This window comes from Lithobates pipiens, unplaced genomic scaffold (genome assembly GCF_037356315.1).
Source record: "Lithobates pipiens isolate NorthernLeopardFrog02 unplaced genomic scaffold, aLitPip1_a1.2 Scaffold_18, whole genome shotgun sequence".
NCBI classification, from domain to species: Eukaryota; Metazoa; Chordata; class Amphibia; order Anura; family Ranidae; genus Lithobates; species Lithobates pipiens.
In genome coordinates this window covers 31,178,487-31,196,825 of record NW_027507758.1, presented here as the reverse complement: position 1 = coordinate 31,196,825, position 18,339 = coordinate 31,178,487, and the positions used below count along the sequence as shown (strand labels likewise).

Here is an 18,339-nt window from a genome sequence, read left to right as displayed (position 1 = left end):
TCACAGTCCATATACTTGCTGTAGCTTGTTTTGTCACCTATGATAACCCTGGGTGGACTCCCACTTAGGCTATTTATAACAGGGTTTCAGAAACCATGAATCAGACAGAGACAGAAGTACAATTAAATCACACTTGTTTATTAATAAAAATAAAAAGGTAAATAGAAAAAGCGTAGTCAAAGCATAGCCAGAGTCCAGTAACCGGATAGGGTAGTCAGCAAGGCCAGAGTTCAATAACCAGATCGGGTAGTCAGCCAGGCCAGAAGTCAGGGATCCAAGTAGAGCAACAGCAAGCAGGATAAGGAGCCAGAAGGGATGTCAGCAAGCCAGTTTTAAAACTGAACTGCAGGAGATGGTTTCTTGTGATGTGACCAAGGTGAAGGCAGAGGTGAAGTGAGCTGGATGGCTTTAAGTAGGCAAGTCAGATGAGCATGATCAGGAACAGCTGTTAAGTGTGGAGAGAGATGAGAGCTGGCAATTAGCCGACAGCTGAGCAGCCAGCCCAGAGAAGGAAGGGCTAAGCCAACCCTGACACAGGGCCATGCTTCCAAAGATGCCCCACACTGGCATGGGCAGTGCTGGCACTACCTCCCTATATATAATCACACTCCAAATCACTACTTCTCTGAGGGCCTCTGGTGACTACTTAGAATATTACAATGCTTCCTCAATACTGGGGATGAGCATGTTCAGATACTAGTTCGAACCTACCTGAGCTATCCCACTAGGAAGCTGTCACGCTACAGGGCCATGAGTAAGTGGTTGAGGCATTCCCTGCCTCGCAGCTGCACATTTACAAGGGGGGTGTGTGTGGCTGCATGTTGGGGAATGCCCTGATTGCTTACCATTGGCTCTGTGCAGACAGCTTCCAGAAGGGATAGCTCAGTTGGATTTGGACTAGGCTTCAAAGATGTTGAGCTCATCGATAATCACTGCAAGGAGTCCCTAGGCCTACTCTCACGCCTAACTATCGCAACACCTGGTGGACAAACTGGTGAATTACACCAGGCACTCTTATGCCCCTACCCTACAAGGTTAACAGAGATTGAACAATCAGAGCACAATGCGCTTTACTGTGGGCTCTTTGAGAAAGGAAAACGTTGGTATGCAATTCAGCTCAGTTTCAACGCTGTGTACCTTTAATTGTTACACTTGAATTATTGAGTTGCACCCCTGACCCCCAAACAATTCAGAGCAATTAATTCATCACGACCAACAGCTTCCAACATGATCAAGATTAAGATCAAGATCTTATTTTCACTGTGAGCGGGACCGTGTTTTCACCCGTCCTAAGCATATTATTTTACATTAAGCCTAGTGAATAATTAATTATGAAGAAACATTTTCACCAATTGACATTTTCAATTATTCATAGCATTGCTTGATGTTCTAAAAATACACCAGGATCATTTGAATGGGCTGTTGACTAAATATACATAAGATTAAGCTACTGCATATATTTTTATTATCAGGTTAGATCCACATTGTTACCCTGCATGGTGTGACTGGATGTCTGGGAGATGTATGGGATATGCACAGCATACGAGGTCCTTATTGAAGACGTCATTAGATTTATAGATCGAGTGCAGAGCTTTTAAAAACACATGCATCCCATTTTCATGTCAAATATTTTATCTGTGTGCCTGATCGAAGCTCAGCCTATGGCATTTTGTTGTATCTATAGTGGTGAGTCATGGTGATCTCATTGCCTTTAATTATATTCTCCGTATGTCTGGTCTGGCTGCAACCATTTTCAAATCAAAGTGCATATGACACCCATATACAGTCTAAAGAGCTATATTTATTGTTCAGACGTTTTTATTGAAATATGCAAATTACAGAACAATTATAACTCAAAAAATTCAATGCACCGTACACATGATCGGACATTGATCGGACATTCCGTCAACAAAATCCATGGAATTTTTTGCGACGGATGTTGGCTCAAACTTGTCTTGCAATGTTGTCGGAAATTCCAAACATCAAGAACGCGATGACGTACGACAAGCCGAGAAAATTGAAGTTCAATAGCCAGTGCGGCTCTTCTGCTTGATTCCGAGCATGCGTGGAACATTGTGCTTCGGAATTGTGTACACACGATCAGAATTTCCGACAACGGATTTTCTTGTCGGAAAATTTGAGAACCAGATCTCAATTTTTGTGCGATGGAAATTCCAATGGAAACTGTCCGATGGAGCCTACACATGGTCGGAATTTCCGACAAAAAGCTCCCATCGAAAATTTTCTGTTGGAAAATCCGACCGTGTGTATGGGGCATAACAGTGACTAGCGGTAGTTGTACTTAACTATTGGCAACGCAGAATAGTTCTTCTCTTACACTACAGTCTCTCATTGTAGATTTCTATTCACTGAGCTCCCAGTCTCTCACAAGACCTCTGCATCTAATCTCCACTGAATCTCCTGAGCTCTTCCACAGCTAGCATGCTGTATATTCCTCTAGTGTCACCTCCCGCTATCCTGCTGGGTCCCTAGCTTGGCACTCGATGCTCCTCACGTGTCAACCCTGTGGTCCCGCTGGGTCCCTGACTTGATCCTCGATCAAGCATCACCCCTGCTGTCCTGCTGGATCCCAGGCTTGACACCTGCTGAAGCTTTCCCCTTCTTTGCCGTCCCCGGCTGGTTAGAAGTCTGCTCTGGTACTGGATCCAGCTTACTTACTGTGGCCCCTGGTAATAAGGTGGATGGTCCCTTAACGGACAGCTTTCCTTCTACCTCCGACCTCAACTTGTTTCCCATCTGGCTGCACCTTCACAACTCGGTTGGACTCCAATCCTGCAGTCCCAACCCTTCACTGCTTTTCTTGCTCTTGAATAGGCCTCAGGCAGCCTAGCAGCCAGGTGTCCCTGGAATAGGCCTCAGGCTTCCAGCCTAGCAGCCCAGGGCGACATAACACACTTCCATTCAGACAGCCGTCCAGGTCCAGGGGGGCAACGGGGCAATTGCCCCCCGAGAATGTGGATGAGTGAGTGGGCAGGTGGGCTCCTCCGCGGGTGAAAGAGCCGGCGGCTCTGTGGGCAGGCCGGGTTGTCGGCCGGCTCGGTTGTTGAGCAGACGGGAGGCTTGGCGGATGGGTGAGAGAGCAGGAGAGCAGCTGGGCGGCTCGATGGGTGAGCGGGCAGCTGGCCAATCAGGGAGCCGGCAAGCGGGGGAGCAGAGAGATGGCATCATCTCTCACCGCCCAGTGCCCACCCTGCATCCCTGCAGTTCCGCCCTCACTGTGCAGGCAGCCGCGGAAAGCAGAGAAATGACATCATCTCTCTGCTGCATGACTGGTAATCTGCTGTCTGACTCTGGGACACAGCAAGAGACCACCTTAGCAGGAAAGTGACCCAGCAAGAGACAATCTGCAACGTGTGGCAGGCGATGTGGCAAGTGACAATATGTAACATGTGGCAAGTGAAAATCTGTAACGTGTGGGAAGAGACATGGCAAGTGAGAATCCGGAACGTGTGGCAGGTGACGTGGCAAGTGACAATCCGCAACGTGTGGCAGATGACGTGGCAAGTGACAATCCACATCTGGTGACAGGCAACGTGGCAAGTGACAATCCACATCTGGTCACAGGCGATGTGGCAAGTGACAATCTGCAAACGGTGGCAGATGACGTGGCAAGTGACAATCCGCATCTGGTGACAGGCAACGTGGCAAGTGACAATCCGCATCTGGTGACAGGCAACGTGGCAAGTGACAATCCACATCTGTTGGCATTCAATGTTTGCAAGTGACACGCTCAGGGCTCCTACTGATTCTGCATTATGGTGAGTTGAACTATTTAATTTTATATAACAATGTAGAAATAATGCGCTTCAATCATCCTGACACCATATTAACCATGGTGCCGTCATAGATGTGCACAGCCTATTGCATTAGGGTGTGCACTCCAAATCTGAAACACACATGTCTTTCTCTGCAGCCTCAGCTGCACTGGACTGTGAATGAATGGGAAGTGCTCTGTGCTGAGCGGCTTCCTGTTCATTCACAAATTGAAGAATAGTAAAAATAGTTTACTATGCTTTAGTTATGATTGAACACAGTGAGTGAGTGTGATCACTGTCTTCATTGAGAAAAGAAAGGGGCAGTTAAATGACATATTGATTAGCCCCTTCCCCCACTATCCAACCTGAAACATCCCCGGGAATCGGCGCCACACAGAGTGATTAGGGTGCACCCAGACAAACCTGGCACACCCCCTATGCAGGCCTATGGGTGCCGTAATGATTGAAACGCCAACACCAGCCATTTCCCCCCGATAAACTGACCCAAAAAAAATGTATTTTTTGGCAGTGCCCCTCCCGAGTCTAGGCACTGGATCCGCCCCTAGTCCAGGTGGCACAGAACTCCGATCACCTCACTCCACCCAAATAAATAGTCTCTCCCAGCAGGCCAAGGGGGCTAAAGAAGCCCCTGACAATTGGCTGAGACACCCTATCCATCCATAATCTGATCTTGCTACACCCGTCATTCTAATGACACCAGCAAGCGCCACCTGGTGACAGAAGAGAGAAGGTACAGCAATCCAGAATTAGAGAGGAATCAGTAGATGTTCTAACAATCAGCCAGCATGATTAATACCGGACAAACTACATTTTTTAGCAACTCTTCCTAAACATCAAGGTGCTACATCTATGAGAAGGTTGGCCGCTAATTAACTCTGTCTGTACTGCACAGGCACACATTAATTATCAAATGTAACTAGATTTAAATAGTAACTTGATGCTCCTCCTCAAGCATCACCCCTGCTGTCCTGCTGGATCCCAGGCTTGACACCTGCTGAGGCTTTCCCCTTCTTCGCCGCCCCCGGCTGGTTAGAAGTCTGCTCTGGTACTGGCTCCAGCTTACTCACTGTGGTCCCTGGTAATAAGGTGGATGGTCCCTTAGCGGCGACAGCTTCCCCTCTACCTCCGACCACAACTGGTTCCCCATCCAGCTGCACCTTCATAACTCGGTTGGACTCCAATCCTGCAGTCCCAACCCTTCACTGCTTTTCTTGCTCTTGAATAGGCCTCAGGCAGCCTAGCGGCCAGATGTCCCCGGCATAGGCCTCAGGCTTCCGACCTAGCAGCCTGGGGTGACATAACACACGTCCACCCAGACAGCCGTCTAGGTTCGGGGGGGGGGGGCAACAGTGAAATTGCCCCCCCCCCCGAGAATGCAGGTGAGTGAGTGAGTGGGCGGATGGCCTGCTCCGTGGGTGAGCGAACGGGCAGCACAAAGGGCTGCTCGGTTGGTGAGCGGGCAGGAGGCTCGGCGGGCGGGTGAGAGAGCAGGCAAGCAGCTGGGCGGCATGGTGGGTGAGAGCGGACAGCTAGCCAATCAGGGAGCCGGTGGGCGGGGGAGCAGAGAGGTGATATTATCTCTCACCGCCCAGTGCCCACCCTGCATCCCTGCAGTTCTGCCCTCACTGTGCAGGCAGCTGTGGGAAGCAGAGAGATGACATCATCTCTCTGCTGCCTGACTGGTAATCTGCTGCCTGAGTCTGGGACACAGCAAGAGACCACCTTAGCAGGAAAGTGACACTGGAAGAGACAATCTGCAACGTGTGGCAGGCGACGTGGCAAGTGACAATCCGTAATGTGTGGCAGTGATGTGACAAGTGACAATCTGCATCTAGTGACACACAACGTGGCAAGTGACAATCCGCAATGTGTGGCAGGCAATGTGGCAAGTGACAATCCGCATCTGGTGACAGGAGACGTGGCAAGTGATCAGTGCTAAAAATATGGACTGACATTGCACTAATGACACTGGCAGGGAAGGGGTTAACATCAGGGGCGATTAAGGGGTTAAACGCGTTCCCTGATTGTGATTGCTACAGTAACTGTACGGGGGGCTGTGTGACTGGGGAAACACACAGATCCATCATCCTGCTTGTCAGGAAGACAGATCTCAATGTCATCCCCGGACAGAATGGAGATCTGCCCCGTTCTGTCTCTGTGGGGAACGATCGTGGGCGGCCGGTGGACATCAAGTCTGCTGGACTCGCTGATTGGCTCCCCCTCTGGCCAATCAGAGCGCGACACACGTGCCCCTGGGAAATGGGTGCACCAATCGCAGTACAGTGATTTGCGCAGCTGAGCCACCTCGGGTGGTCTGTAAGTAGTTAATGGTACACATTGGTCAAAAAAGCAATATTCTTGTAACGAAACTTGATTTACTTAAAATACATTATATAACGACTAAGGCTGCATTCACACTACAGCATTTTGAATCGCGGCAGATTTGCCATGGATCTGCCTGCGATTTGACAGCACCAAGGTGTGAATGACAAAACGCAGGACTCACATTTGAATGACACCTCAAATCGCAGTGCGGGTCCGCTGCGATTGACGCTCGATAAATCGTGCTGCAATTGCTGCAACCCGCATCACGGGACGCATGTGGGATGGTAGCATAGTGATGGCTCCTGTGTGTCCTCTGACTCCTCCGTGCGTGTCTTCTTCCTGTATTCCTTGGTGCCAATGGGAGCTCCTGTGCCTTCAGCCAATCAGATGGCAGGTATTACATCCATGCCTCCTGATTGGCTGAGAGGCAGTTCTGTGTTAGCAACGCAAATATTATTTTATACCTGGGTGCACTGTGTGTGCGTTCGCAGGTCACCTTTTTGGACACCTATTACAATCAGGTGCTTCAACCCCCCCCCCCCCGCCGCTATAATTCAGACGCCCAGTGCCCAAAAAGGGTCCGGACACCTGAATAGGGGGTGTCTACAGAGGTCGTAGATAGATTCATGCAATGCATGAATCTATCCATAGAGGGGGTGGCTGGAGAGAGGGGGCGGCGCCCGAGCGCCCCTAATGGATGTACTGCTACTGCTGTAACCTCTGATCTGAAACTGATTTTGAGTCTAGCTGCAATTTATTGTATGTCTCAGAGCAGGTGGAGAACGACATTGCACGGGGGGGGGGGGGGGGGGAATATGTTTGCCCAGGGTCCAATCAATATTAAAGATGGCCCTGCCTACTCTTCTTTTTTGGTAATCCAGCACTGGATAATATCCATCTGCAGATAAGAGAGACCCCCCACACATGGGTAAGAGGAAGGAAGGAAACTGACACACGCCAGAAACCGAGACATCCTCTTGCATTATATATATATATGTTGTAATTGCTCCCCACGTGCTTCTATTGCAGCGTGTTACTGAAACACAGTCTGTCTACTACAGAGCACAGAGAAATATATCATAGACCCAATCATCGATCATCATAGACCCAATCACTGATCATCATAGACCCAATCATCGATCATCATAGACCCAATCACTGATCATCACACACCCAATCATTGATCATCATAGACCCAATCACTGATCATCATAGACCCAATCATTGATCATCATAGACCCAATCATCGATTATCATAGACCCAATCACTGATCATCATTGATACAATCACTGATCATCAATAGACCTAATCATCGATCCTCATAGACCCAATCATCGATCATCATAGACCCAATACATCATTGTAAAAAGTCTACTAACTTTAGTTCATCATATCGCTGGCCATATATTAGTAAAATTTAATAAAAAATATTTAATTTCAAGAACATTCATTTGATTTTCTAATCATTAGTGGGTCGAATCAAAGTTCAATTTTAACCTCCAGTGATGAGAAAATTCGAAAAAGCAGGATGACAATGGCTGCCCTTATACTGTATGTAGACACTGGGGTCATCGGTTCGAATCCCAACCATGACACTACCTGCTTGGAGTCTGCATGTTCTCCCTGTGACTGCTCGGGTTTCCTCCGGGTACTCCGCTTTCCGCTTTGGGTTAATTCACTGCTGCCTAAATTGGCCCTAGTATGTGTACGAATGTGAGTTAGGGACCTTAGATTTTAAGCTCCTTAACCACTTGACCACTGGACACTTAAACACCCTTAATAACCAGACCAATTTTCAGCTTTCGGTGCTCTCACATTTTGAATGACAATTACTCAGTCATGCAAACACTGTACCCATATGACATTTTTGTCCTTTTTTTTCACACAAATAGAGCTTTCTTTTGGTGGTATTTAATCACCTCTCGTTTTTTTTTTTGTGCTATAAAAGAAAAAAGACCGAAAATTCGGTAAAAAAAAAATGAATTTTTCTTTGTTTCTGTTATAAAATTTAGCAGATTAGTAATTTTTCTTCATACATTTTGGCCAAAATGTATACTACTTAATATCTTTGGTAAAAATAAGTACAAATTGGTGGATATTATTTGGTCTTTGTGAAAGTTATAGCGTCCACAAGATATGGTGCCAATATCTGAAAATTTTATCACACCTGAAGTACTGACGGCTAATCTAATTTCTTGAGACCCTAACATGCCAGAAAAGTACAAATACCCCCCAAATGACCCCTTTTTAGGAAGGAAGACATTCTAAGGTATTTAGTAAGAGGCATGATGAGTTTTTTGAAGTTGTAATTTTTTCCCACAATTCTTTGCAAAATCAAGATTTTTTTTCCTTTTTTTTTTCACAAAATTGTCATATTATCAGTTTATTTCTCACACACAGCATACGCATACCACAAATTACACCCCAAAACACATTCTGCTATTACTCCCGAGTACGGCGATACCACATGTGTGAGACTTTTACACAGCGTGGCCACATACAGAGGCCCAAAATGCAGGGAGCGCCATCAGGTGTTCTGGAGCACCCAGGACAATTCTGACATTTCTCTCCTACCTGTAAAAATCATAATTTATTTGCTAGAAAATTACATAGAACATTATATATGTTTTTTTAGCAAAGACCCTAAAGAATACAATGGTGGTCGGTGCAACTTTTTATCACGCACAGTATTTGTGCAGCAATTTTTCAAACGCATTTTTTTTGGAAAAAAAAACTGTTTTGTGCTTAAAAAAAAAAAAAACAGTAAAGTTAGCCCAATGTTTTTGCATAATGTGAAAGATGAAGTTACGCCAAGTAAATCGATACCTAACATGTCACTCTTCAAAATTTCACACGCTTGTGGAATGGCGCCAAACGTCGCTACTTAAAAATCCCCATAGGCAACGCTTTTAATTTTTTTACTGGTTACATGTTTTGAGTTACAAAGGAGGTCTAGGGCCAAAATGATTGCTCTCGCTCTAGCGTTCGCAGCGATACCTCACATGTGTGGTTTGAACACCGTTTTCATATGTGGACGGGACTTACGTATGCGTTCGCTTCTGCATGCAAAAACATGGGGACAGGGGCGCTTTAAAAAAAATTTTTTTGTTCATTTTACTTTATTTATTTTAGTTTGACATTTTTTTCCCCCAAAAATACATTTTTTGATCACTTTTATTCCTATTACAAGGAATGTAAACATCCCTTGTAATAGGAATGTGGCATGTCAGGTCCTCTTTTCAGTGAGATATGGGGTCAATAAGACCCCACATCTCACCTCTAGGCTGGGAAGCCTGAAATAAAATAAAAAATGCAGGGTATTGCAGGCTATTGCAGGGTACTGCAGAATATTGGCAGGGTACTGCAGAGTATTGGCAAGGTATTGCAGAGTATTGGCAGGGTATTGAGTATTGCAGGGTATTGCAGAGTATTGGCAAGGAATTGAGGGGTTAATTTTCGGTGAGCAGCACTGCCGATGCAGGTCACAGCGCTGCTGACACCGATCTCTTCCCCCTCTGCTGTACCGATCGGTACAGAAAGGGGAGGGAGGAACCGGCGTCATAACATGATGCTGGTTTGTTTACAAGTGATCGCACCGTCATTTGACAGAGCGATCACGCGGTAAATGTCCGCGATGATCCCGTGATCCACAGGACCCAGCGGTCACGGATGCTCTCGAGTGCGCGCCCCAGGGAGCGCATGAGAGCGGAATTCTGGGAGGACGTCATATGACGGCCTCTCAGAGTTAAACAATCGGCTATGGGCCGGTTGTTAAGTGGTTAAAGAGGAACTGCAGTCTGCTCACATAATTTGTAATAAAAACATCTTTGCCATTTTGAAGCTTCCCTCCAACCACTTTGCATATTATTTTATATATAATGTGATTCTGTACTTGTCAAATATGCTGCAGAAATCTCCCTCCACTGAGTCCGGCTGCATCCATTTTAACTGTGGGCAGCCGAAGCTGCTGCCTGTTCACTTCCTGGATTTACACAGAGGCGCACCTCCAGCTCTGCAGCTCTCATTGGCCTTTTTATGACTCATCCCCCTCCCCTCCTGCCAAACTCTCATGAGAGTGAGAGAGAGAGCTGTGCATGATGTCATAAGCCTAGGATAATGACCAGACAAGAAACAACAACAAGGGTAGAAGATTTAATAGATGGAAAGATGGAAAAATGACTAAAGGTCCGCTTTAATGAGATATTCACAGAATCTACATTATTTACTTCCATAACATTTGCACAAATATTAATGAACATAAAAAACTGCCACTACTAGCTGCGTATTCTACAATAACTCTGCATTGTAAAATATACAGTTTTATAGGTCTTTAGTAAATTTTCACACCAAAAATGCGCAATTCAACAGCAGCGAAAGGGTTAAAAAAAGTTTTACTATCCAAAGTTAAAACAACAAGGGCAGAAGATTTAATAGATGGAAAGATGAAAAAAAATGACTGAAGTTATGCTTTAAAGAGGAAGTAAACCCTGGTGGGTTTTACTTCCTCTTTATTTCCATGCAAAGATAAAGCATAAAGGACTACTGTGCATCACATAGTAGCCCATTATGTGTCACTTAGATGAAACCGAATCCTGCAATGTCTCTGTTGTCCCCACTAGCAGGGAGCACCCATCTTCCCCCCCTCTTCCTTCCAGAGCCGCAAACTCCAGGTCTGTGACTGGGCAGAATCATGTGACGTCACTCCCGCACGCGCGCACAGGAGCCGTCAGTCACGGCATGACCCTTATTAGAAACAGCACAAACATGTGCCCCTTCTAAAGGGTACATGCGCCGTAGTCATCTGCGCTCAGCTTTTTAGTAAATATCTCCTAAACCGTGGAGGTTTAGGAGATATTTCAAGCACCTACAGGTAAGCCTTAACCACTTTAAAGCGGTGTTCCGCTTAAAAAAAATTAAAATAAAATTTTAAGTCAGCAGCTACAAATACTGCAGCTGCTGACCAGTGTCCAGCAATGAGGGGGGATCGAAGCCCCACTCATCTCTCCCCCTCCGCTCGGCGGCGCTGGCATTTTAACTGTGGGCACTCAGCTGTAGCTTCACAGCCGGGCACCCACTGCGCATGCGCGAGCTGCGCCGCACGCCGCGACTGGCCGTGCAATCATCTGGGACCTGTGACGTGTCCCAGATGGTTGACAAGAGGGGGTGGGGTGATCTGCCTTCCTGCGCTGAGGGAGGTGACGAATGAGGCAGACTACAAGGGACCCCCTAGCAACAGGCATTGAGAGGTGAGCAAAAAAAAACAATTTTTCTCCAAATGTTTTATTTTTTATTTTTTTAAGCACATTAATACATTTAATTTTTTTGGGGTGGAACTCCACTTTAAGACCGAGCCTCTTTTTTAGATGTGGTGTTTACAAGTTAAAAACATTTTTTTTTGCTAGAAAATTACTTAGAACCCCCAAATATTATACATTTTTTTTCTAACAGCTTAGAGAATAAAATGGCGGTCGTTGCAATACTTTCTGCCACACCGTATTTGCGCAGCGGTCTTACAAGCACACTTTTTAAAAAAAAAAATACACTATTTTGTATTAAAAAATAAGACAAAAGTAAAGTTAGCCCATTTTTTTTATATTGAAAAAGATAATATTATGCTAAATAAATTGTTACCCAACATGTCACGCTTCAAAATTGCGCCCGCTTGTGGAATGGCGACAAACGTTTACCCTTAAAAATCTCCATAGGCGACATTTAAAAAAATTCTACAGGTTGCATGTTTTGCATTACAGAGAAGGTCTAGGACAAGAATTATTGCTCTCGCTCTACCGATCGCGGTGATACCCCTAATGTGTGGTTTGAACACCATTTTCATATGCGGGCGCTGCTCACGTATGCGTACGCTTCTGCATGTGAGCTCGGCGGGAAAGGGCAGGTTTAAAAAAAAATTTTTTATCCTTTTATTTTTTATTTTTACACTGTTGTAAAAAAAAAAAAATGGTGTCACTGTTATTCCTATTACAAGGAATGTAAGCAGCCCTTGTAATAGAAAAAAGCATGAAAGGTCCTCTTAAATATGAGATCTGGGGTCAAAAAGACCTCAGGTCTCATATTTGGACTTAAATGCAAAAAAAAAAAAAAATTTTTAATTTTGAAAAAAACGACAACAAAAAAATGTCCCTTTAAGAGCTATGAGTGGAAGTGATGTTTTGACGTCGCTTCCGCTCTGCTATGGTATGGAGATGGGTGGGGACCATCTTCCCCTCACTGGTCTCCATAGGAGACAGATGGGATTGCCTCCACTGCTGCCAACGGCTCCGGTAAGCGGCGGAGGGCACCGGATCGAGGTGGGAGGGTAGCTCAAGCTTACTTTGCCGGCAGAGTAGATACAAACATAAATGCTCTTGCGCTTGGGAGTGAGACCAACCAGACAAGGTGTGTTAGGTGTCCATCTTGGGTTACCAGGATAAGCCAAGTCTTTCTGCCCTCTAAAAACCACACGAAAAAGAAAAAGGAGGGGGGCACACCAGCCTAGTGCATTATCCTTTAAACCCTTGTTTTTATTGATATAAAGTAAAGCTCATCATATTATCCAACAGCAAATAACATCACGTGAAGCTGTATTAATTAGTCCATAGTATATCAAATGTGTGAGGCAGGAAGTAGAGATCCAAACCCTAACGCGTTTCAAGGTAATCACCTCTTCCTCAGAGCCAAAAGCTGAGAGGGCATCTATTGATGTTCTCCTGTAACTTACCAACCCCTGTTGCTAGGCAGTCTTCCTAATCTGCCTCTTCCTATTCCGCGGCGCTGTTTCTTCAGTTCCTCCTCTTCGGCGAGCAGCCCTGTTGTCTTGGGTGTGTGTGTCCCATAAAACAGGGCCATTCACAAAGCCCTTTCCTACTCGCGCATGTGCAGCAGGAAACGGGCAATGAAGCCGCAAGGCTCCACTGCCTGTTTCCCTTAGTTAGGATGGCAGCGCCGCCACCCGATCCAATGGACGGATCGGCCTTGAGGAGCCGACATCGCGGGCTCACTGCCAGTCAGCAGCTACAGTGTTTGTAGTTGCTGACTTAAAAAAAAAAAAAGGTCCGGACCTCCTCTTTAAGCACGTGGCACTTTACATTATTTATTGTTTGTATTATTTTATTTATTGTATCACCCATCACTTTGATTTTGCACATTGTGTTATCACTTAGAGCGCAGCACCATCTATTGATTTTGTTACAGTGCCCACCAGTTCTGCCAATCAGTGTTTGTCAGTGCTGCCAATCAGTGCCTCCTCATCAGTGTCACCCATCAGTGCCACCTATCAGTGCAGTCTCATCAGTGCCCACCAATGCCACCTCATTAGTGCCCATCAGTGCAGCCTATCAGTGGCCATCAGTGCAGCCTCATCAGCCCAAATCAGTGAAGGAGAAAAATTACCTGTTTGCAAAATCTTATAACTAACTATGAAAAAAATAAAAAATAAAAATAAAAAAAATTCTGTATTTTTTTTAAATTTGTTTAGCAAAAACTAAAAAACTCAGTGGTGATTACATACCATCATTACCAACAAAAGCTCAATTTGTGTGAAAATAATGATAAAAATGTCATATGGGTGCAATGGGGATTATTTACGAAAGGCAAATCCACTTTGCACTGCAGGTGCACTTGGAAGTGCAATCGCTCTAAATCTAAGGGGTAGATCTGAAATGAGGGGAAGCTCTGCTGAATTTATCATCCAATCATGTGCAAGCTAAAATGCTGTTTTTTATTTTCCTTGCATGTCCCCCTCGGATCTACAGCGACTTTACTTTCAAGTGCGCTTTCAGTGCAAAGTGGATTTGCCTTTAGTAAATAACCCCCAATTTGTCATGAGCGTGCAATTGTCATTCAAAGTGCAACAGTGCTGAAAGCTAAAAATTGGCCTGGGCAGGAAGAGGGTGAAAGTGCCCGGTAGGGAAGTGTTTAAGGCACTGAGGCCGCGTACACACGCGGGGACTGTTCGCTCAACTTTGTCCGTCAAACATTTTCAGCGGACAGTCCGCTCAAAATTAGCAGGGACGGACTTGCCCACACACGACGAACGAACAGTCCGCTGAAACCGTGCGCGATGACGTGAACGGCACGTACGACGGGACTAGAAAACGACGTCCTATACACTGCAATGCAACCTTCGGCGTGTAAATTCTGAGCATGCGCGAGACTTAGTTTGACGAACAAGCCTACACACGAGGGGACTGTCCGCTCAAACCAAGTTTCAGCGGACAGTTTTTCGGAATTTCCGAAAAACTTTGTTCGTCAGACTGTCCGCTGAAACTGTCCGCTGAAAGCCCACACACGAGCGGACTGTCCGCCGAAACACTGTTCAGCGGACAAAGTTGAGCGAACAGTCCGCCCGTGTGTACGCGGCCTGACACACACTTATTATTTTTTATTTTTTGGTGGCAACACCACTTTAACTGAGCAACAGACAGGAAAAGGACAGGGAAGTTACACATAGAGAAGAGCCTGAGATAACATCATGCATTGTATATATCCTGTATGTGAAAACCGTTCGCTATCTGCTCTTCATTCTCTTGAAAGCAAATTCTACCCCAAAATTCATAGCATGGTTGCTGACAAGCTAAATCACTTTTTGGTTTCTCATTAGACATCAACACATCACCAAACATTTCATTTCTCTTCAAAAGCTGCAACCTTCGAAAAGCCATCAATTCACCTTTCCTTGTACATTGTCACGATTACAGAATAATGGAAAATTGAATACTTACCTTTAGGTAATTTTCCTTTCCTGGTGCCTATCCATGGCAGCATTCGCATGGTTGGTTGCTCCACCCCCGGCCAACCCAAAGGACCATTATAACTCTATAAAAGATAGTGAGGCCCCCGTCCCCATTCTCATAACTAGACTCAATTCAGCCACAAGAATAAGAACAAGGGGGGGAGGGGGGGGATATGCTGCCATGGATAGGCACCAGGAAAAGAAAATTACAAAAAGGCAAGTATTCAATTTTCCATTTTCCCGGTGCCTTCATGGCAGCATACACATGGTAAATAACTCGCTACCGGGGAGGGAATGCTGAGTAAAACAGAATTTTTAATTGATTATTATGAAACAGAAAATTTTAAGGTCTTCCTCACAAAATCGCGGGAGGTGAGACCAGGGGCGGATCCCGGGGGGGACAGGGCAATTGCCCCCTCCGAGAATGCGGGTGGCTCCGCGGGTGACAGCCCGCGGGTGGTTCCGCGGGTGTCATTCCGGGCGGGAGGCTCCGCGGGTGACAGCCCTCGAGCGGTTCCGCGGGTGTTGTTCCGGGCGGGCAGCTCAGCGGGTGGGTGAGGTTGGGACAGCTGGGCGGCTCAGTGTTCGAGCAGGGGAGCAGGGAGATGACATCATCTCTCACTTCCCTGCATCTCTGCAGTTCCGCCCTCACTGTGCGGGAAGCAGTGGGCAGCAGAGAGATTACATTATCTCTCTGCTGCCTAATTCCACTCTGGGAACAATTCGCAACGTGTGGCAGGCAACATGGCAAGTGGCAATCTGCAATGTGTGGCAGGCTTAGTGGCAAGTGGCAATCCGCAATGTGTGACAGGCTACGTGGCAAATGACAATCTGCAATGTGTGGCAGGCTTAGTGGCAAGTGGCAATCCGCAATGTGTGGCAGGCTACGTGGCAAGTGACAATCCGCAATGTGGGGCAGGTGATGTGGCAAGTGACAATCCGCAATGTGTGGCAGGCTATGTGGCAAGTGACAGGCTATGTGGCAAGTGACAATCCGCAATGTGTGGCAGGCTATGTGGCAAGTGACAATCCGCAATGTGTGGCAGGCTATGTGGCAAGTGACAATCCGCAATGTGTGGCAGGCTATGTGGCAAGTGACAATCCGCAATGTGTGGCAGGCTATGTGGCAAGTGACAATCCGCAATGTGTGGCAGGCTATGTGGCAAGTGACAATCCGCAATGTGTGGCAGGTGTCGTGGCAAGTGACAATCTGCAACGTGTGGCAAGTGACAATCCTTAATGTGCGGCAGGTGACGTGGCGAGTGACAATCCGCAATGTGCGGCAGGTGACGTGGCAAGCGACAATCCGCAATGTGTGGCAGGTGACGTGGCAAGTGACAATCCGCAATGTGTGGCAGGTGACGTGGCAAGTGACAATCCGCAATGTGTGGCAGGTGACGTGGCAAGTGACAATCCGCAATGTGTGGCAGGTGACGTGGCAAGTGACAATCCGCAATGTGCGGCAGGTGACGTGGCAAGTGACAATCCGCAATGTGTGGCAGGTGACGTGGCAAGTGACAATCCGCAATGTGCGGCAGGTGACGTGGCAAGTGACAATCCGCAATGTGTGGCAGGTGACGTGGCAAGTGACAATACGCATTTGGTGACAAGTGACAATGTGCAGTGTGTGGCAAGTGACGTGGAAAGTGACACCCTCAGGGCTCCCACTGATTCTGCATTATGGTGAGGTGAACCATTTATTTTTATATTACAATGTAATAGAAATAATACGCTTCAATCATCCTGACACCATAACAGCCATGGTGCCGTGATGATTGAAGCGACAATACCAGCCATTTCCCCGATAAATTGCCCCCAAAAAAACATATTTTCTAGCAGTACCCCTTCCGAGACTAGGCTCTGGATCCGCCCCTGGGTGAGACTAGGCTGTCGTGAGCCACAAACATGGAAAACGAGGACCAGCTTGCTGCTTTGCAGATTATCTCAGGGGTGACCTGAGGAACACACTTTTATATGTGAGTGCTTTGGATTACAAGCATTCCCCTGGAACGCATTATGCTCGTAATCCAAGGTTCTGCTATATATGTGAACTTCCTCTTGCAGGAATACTAATCCAACATATTGCACCCTGCATACCCCATGCGTGATTCTATCAAGCCAATTGCATCAGAACTGCAAATTCCCTTCCAATTGATTTAGACACTAGTTGTTCTTTTTAAATTTCTTCTTTATTGTAAATTTTTCATCATTACAAACCAAAATACATTATTATTAGATATGATACTTATCACTTATACAGCTTGTACATCAATTCCTTATTTATAACACCTTATATATGGTCAATCCACAGCAAATTCTGAGTTTTTCTTTTTTTTTTAACCTATATTCTCTAAACTTCATAACAAGTATTTAGCCACAAATAATTTAGACACTAGTTTAGTTGGGAGTCGATCAAACTGAGTCAATCGGCCAGGGTGGATAATTATTTCTCATTTTGTATTGATCAGCAGAACTGAGATACTTAGTTTATAGATACTATTGTATTTTGATCGATCAGATCATGTGCAGGAGTGGGCGCACAGTTCTGAACGCAGGCAGTGTGTGTTTGGATCCGTACATCTACTCCAGCACAGCCGTCACATTTTGACATGCGACTGTCCATGTAGTCGCTGTTTCTGCATCCACCTCTACAGGCTGTCGCAGTATAAAAGAGAGCCTGCGTGCAGGACGGGCGTCAACACCTGTCTGAACAAAGCCTTTTTTTTTTAGACAAACAAAAATACTATATATATGCGCACACACACAGATAGAGAATTACATCACAGACACAAAATAACAAATGTAGCTTTAGCCTAGATTGTAGAATAGAATTGATTTTGCATGTCAGTAGCAGTGCTCCCCCTGCTGCCACGCCACAAGAATTACATATACACGTGTTCCATAATTTTTGCATCTTCGTCTTTCGGTGGAATCTCCATCACTCCATCTTGTGATATGACAACAGACATGATCCTTTCAGACAGTCGCCTGTAGTTGTTGTTGGAGCATTCTTCTGCGATTTCCACCCAACCTTCCGCTGTGCATACTGCATCATTAAGAATGACCTGCTCTAGAGCATCTGCGGAAAAGATCGAATGTTGGGCACTAGTCTTAATAAATAAAAATAAGGCGTAGTTTAGGTAAAAAAGCAAAACATTGTGAATGGTTTGGAAACATAATATACTGTACACTACATGGGTGCACATAAATGATTTATCCAGGAGGTTCTTATTTGTCTTGGAGACTCCATTAGTAAGATTGCTCTTATGGAGTTCTTGCTTCTGCATCTTTACCACAGCTACTAGAAAAGTAACTAACACTGTCTCACTCCTCCTGCTGTATTCCTATGCTTGTTCCCAAGGGTCTTTTAAAAAATAAAATGTCAATGGATTTTTAGAATTAGTGGCGTGGTCTTTTTTTTTTTTGGGCAAATATCTTTTTATTAATGTAGCACTGGCTCCTGACGAGCAGGCGCTATGTTTTTTGAA

General features: G+C 45.7%; 1 protein-coding gene across 4 annotated transcripts in view; it reads right to left on the bottom strand.

Moving 5' to 3' along the window:
• Positions 1-17,041: 17,041 nt before the first annotated feature.
• Positions 17,042-18,339, bottom strand: part of CLHC1 (clathrin heavy chain linker domain containing 1) — a 55,598-nt gene continuing 54,300 nt past the window's right edge. For 3 of the 4 annotated variants that reach the window (XM_077485529.1, XM_077485532.1, XM_077485531.1), the window contains one exon: positions 17,042-17,930. In XM_077485529.1, coding sequence (XP_077341655.1) covers positions 17,734-17,930 — 197 coding nt within the window. In that variant the 3' untranslated portion in view covers positions 17,042-17,733. The remainder of the gene's footprint in view (positions 17,931-18,339) is intronic. The other variant, XM_077485530.1, reaches the window with a different exon arrangement.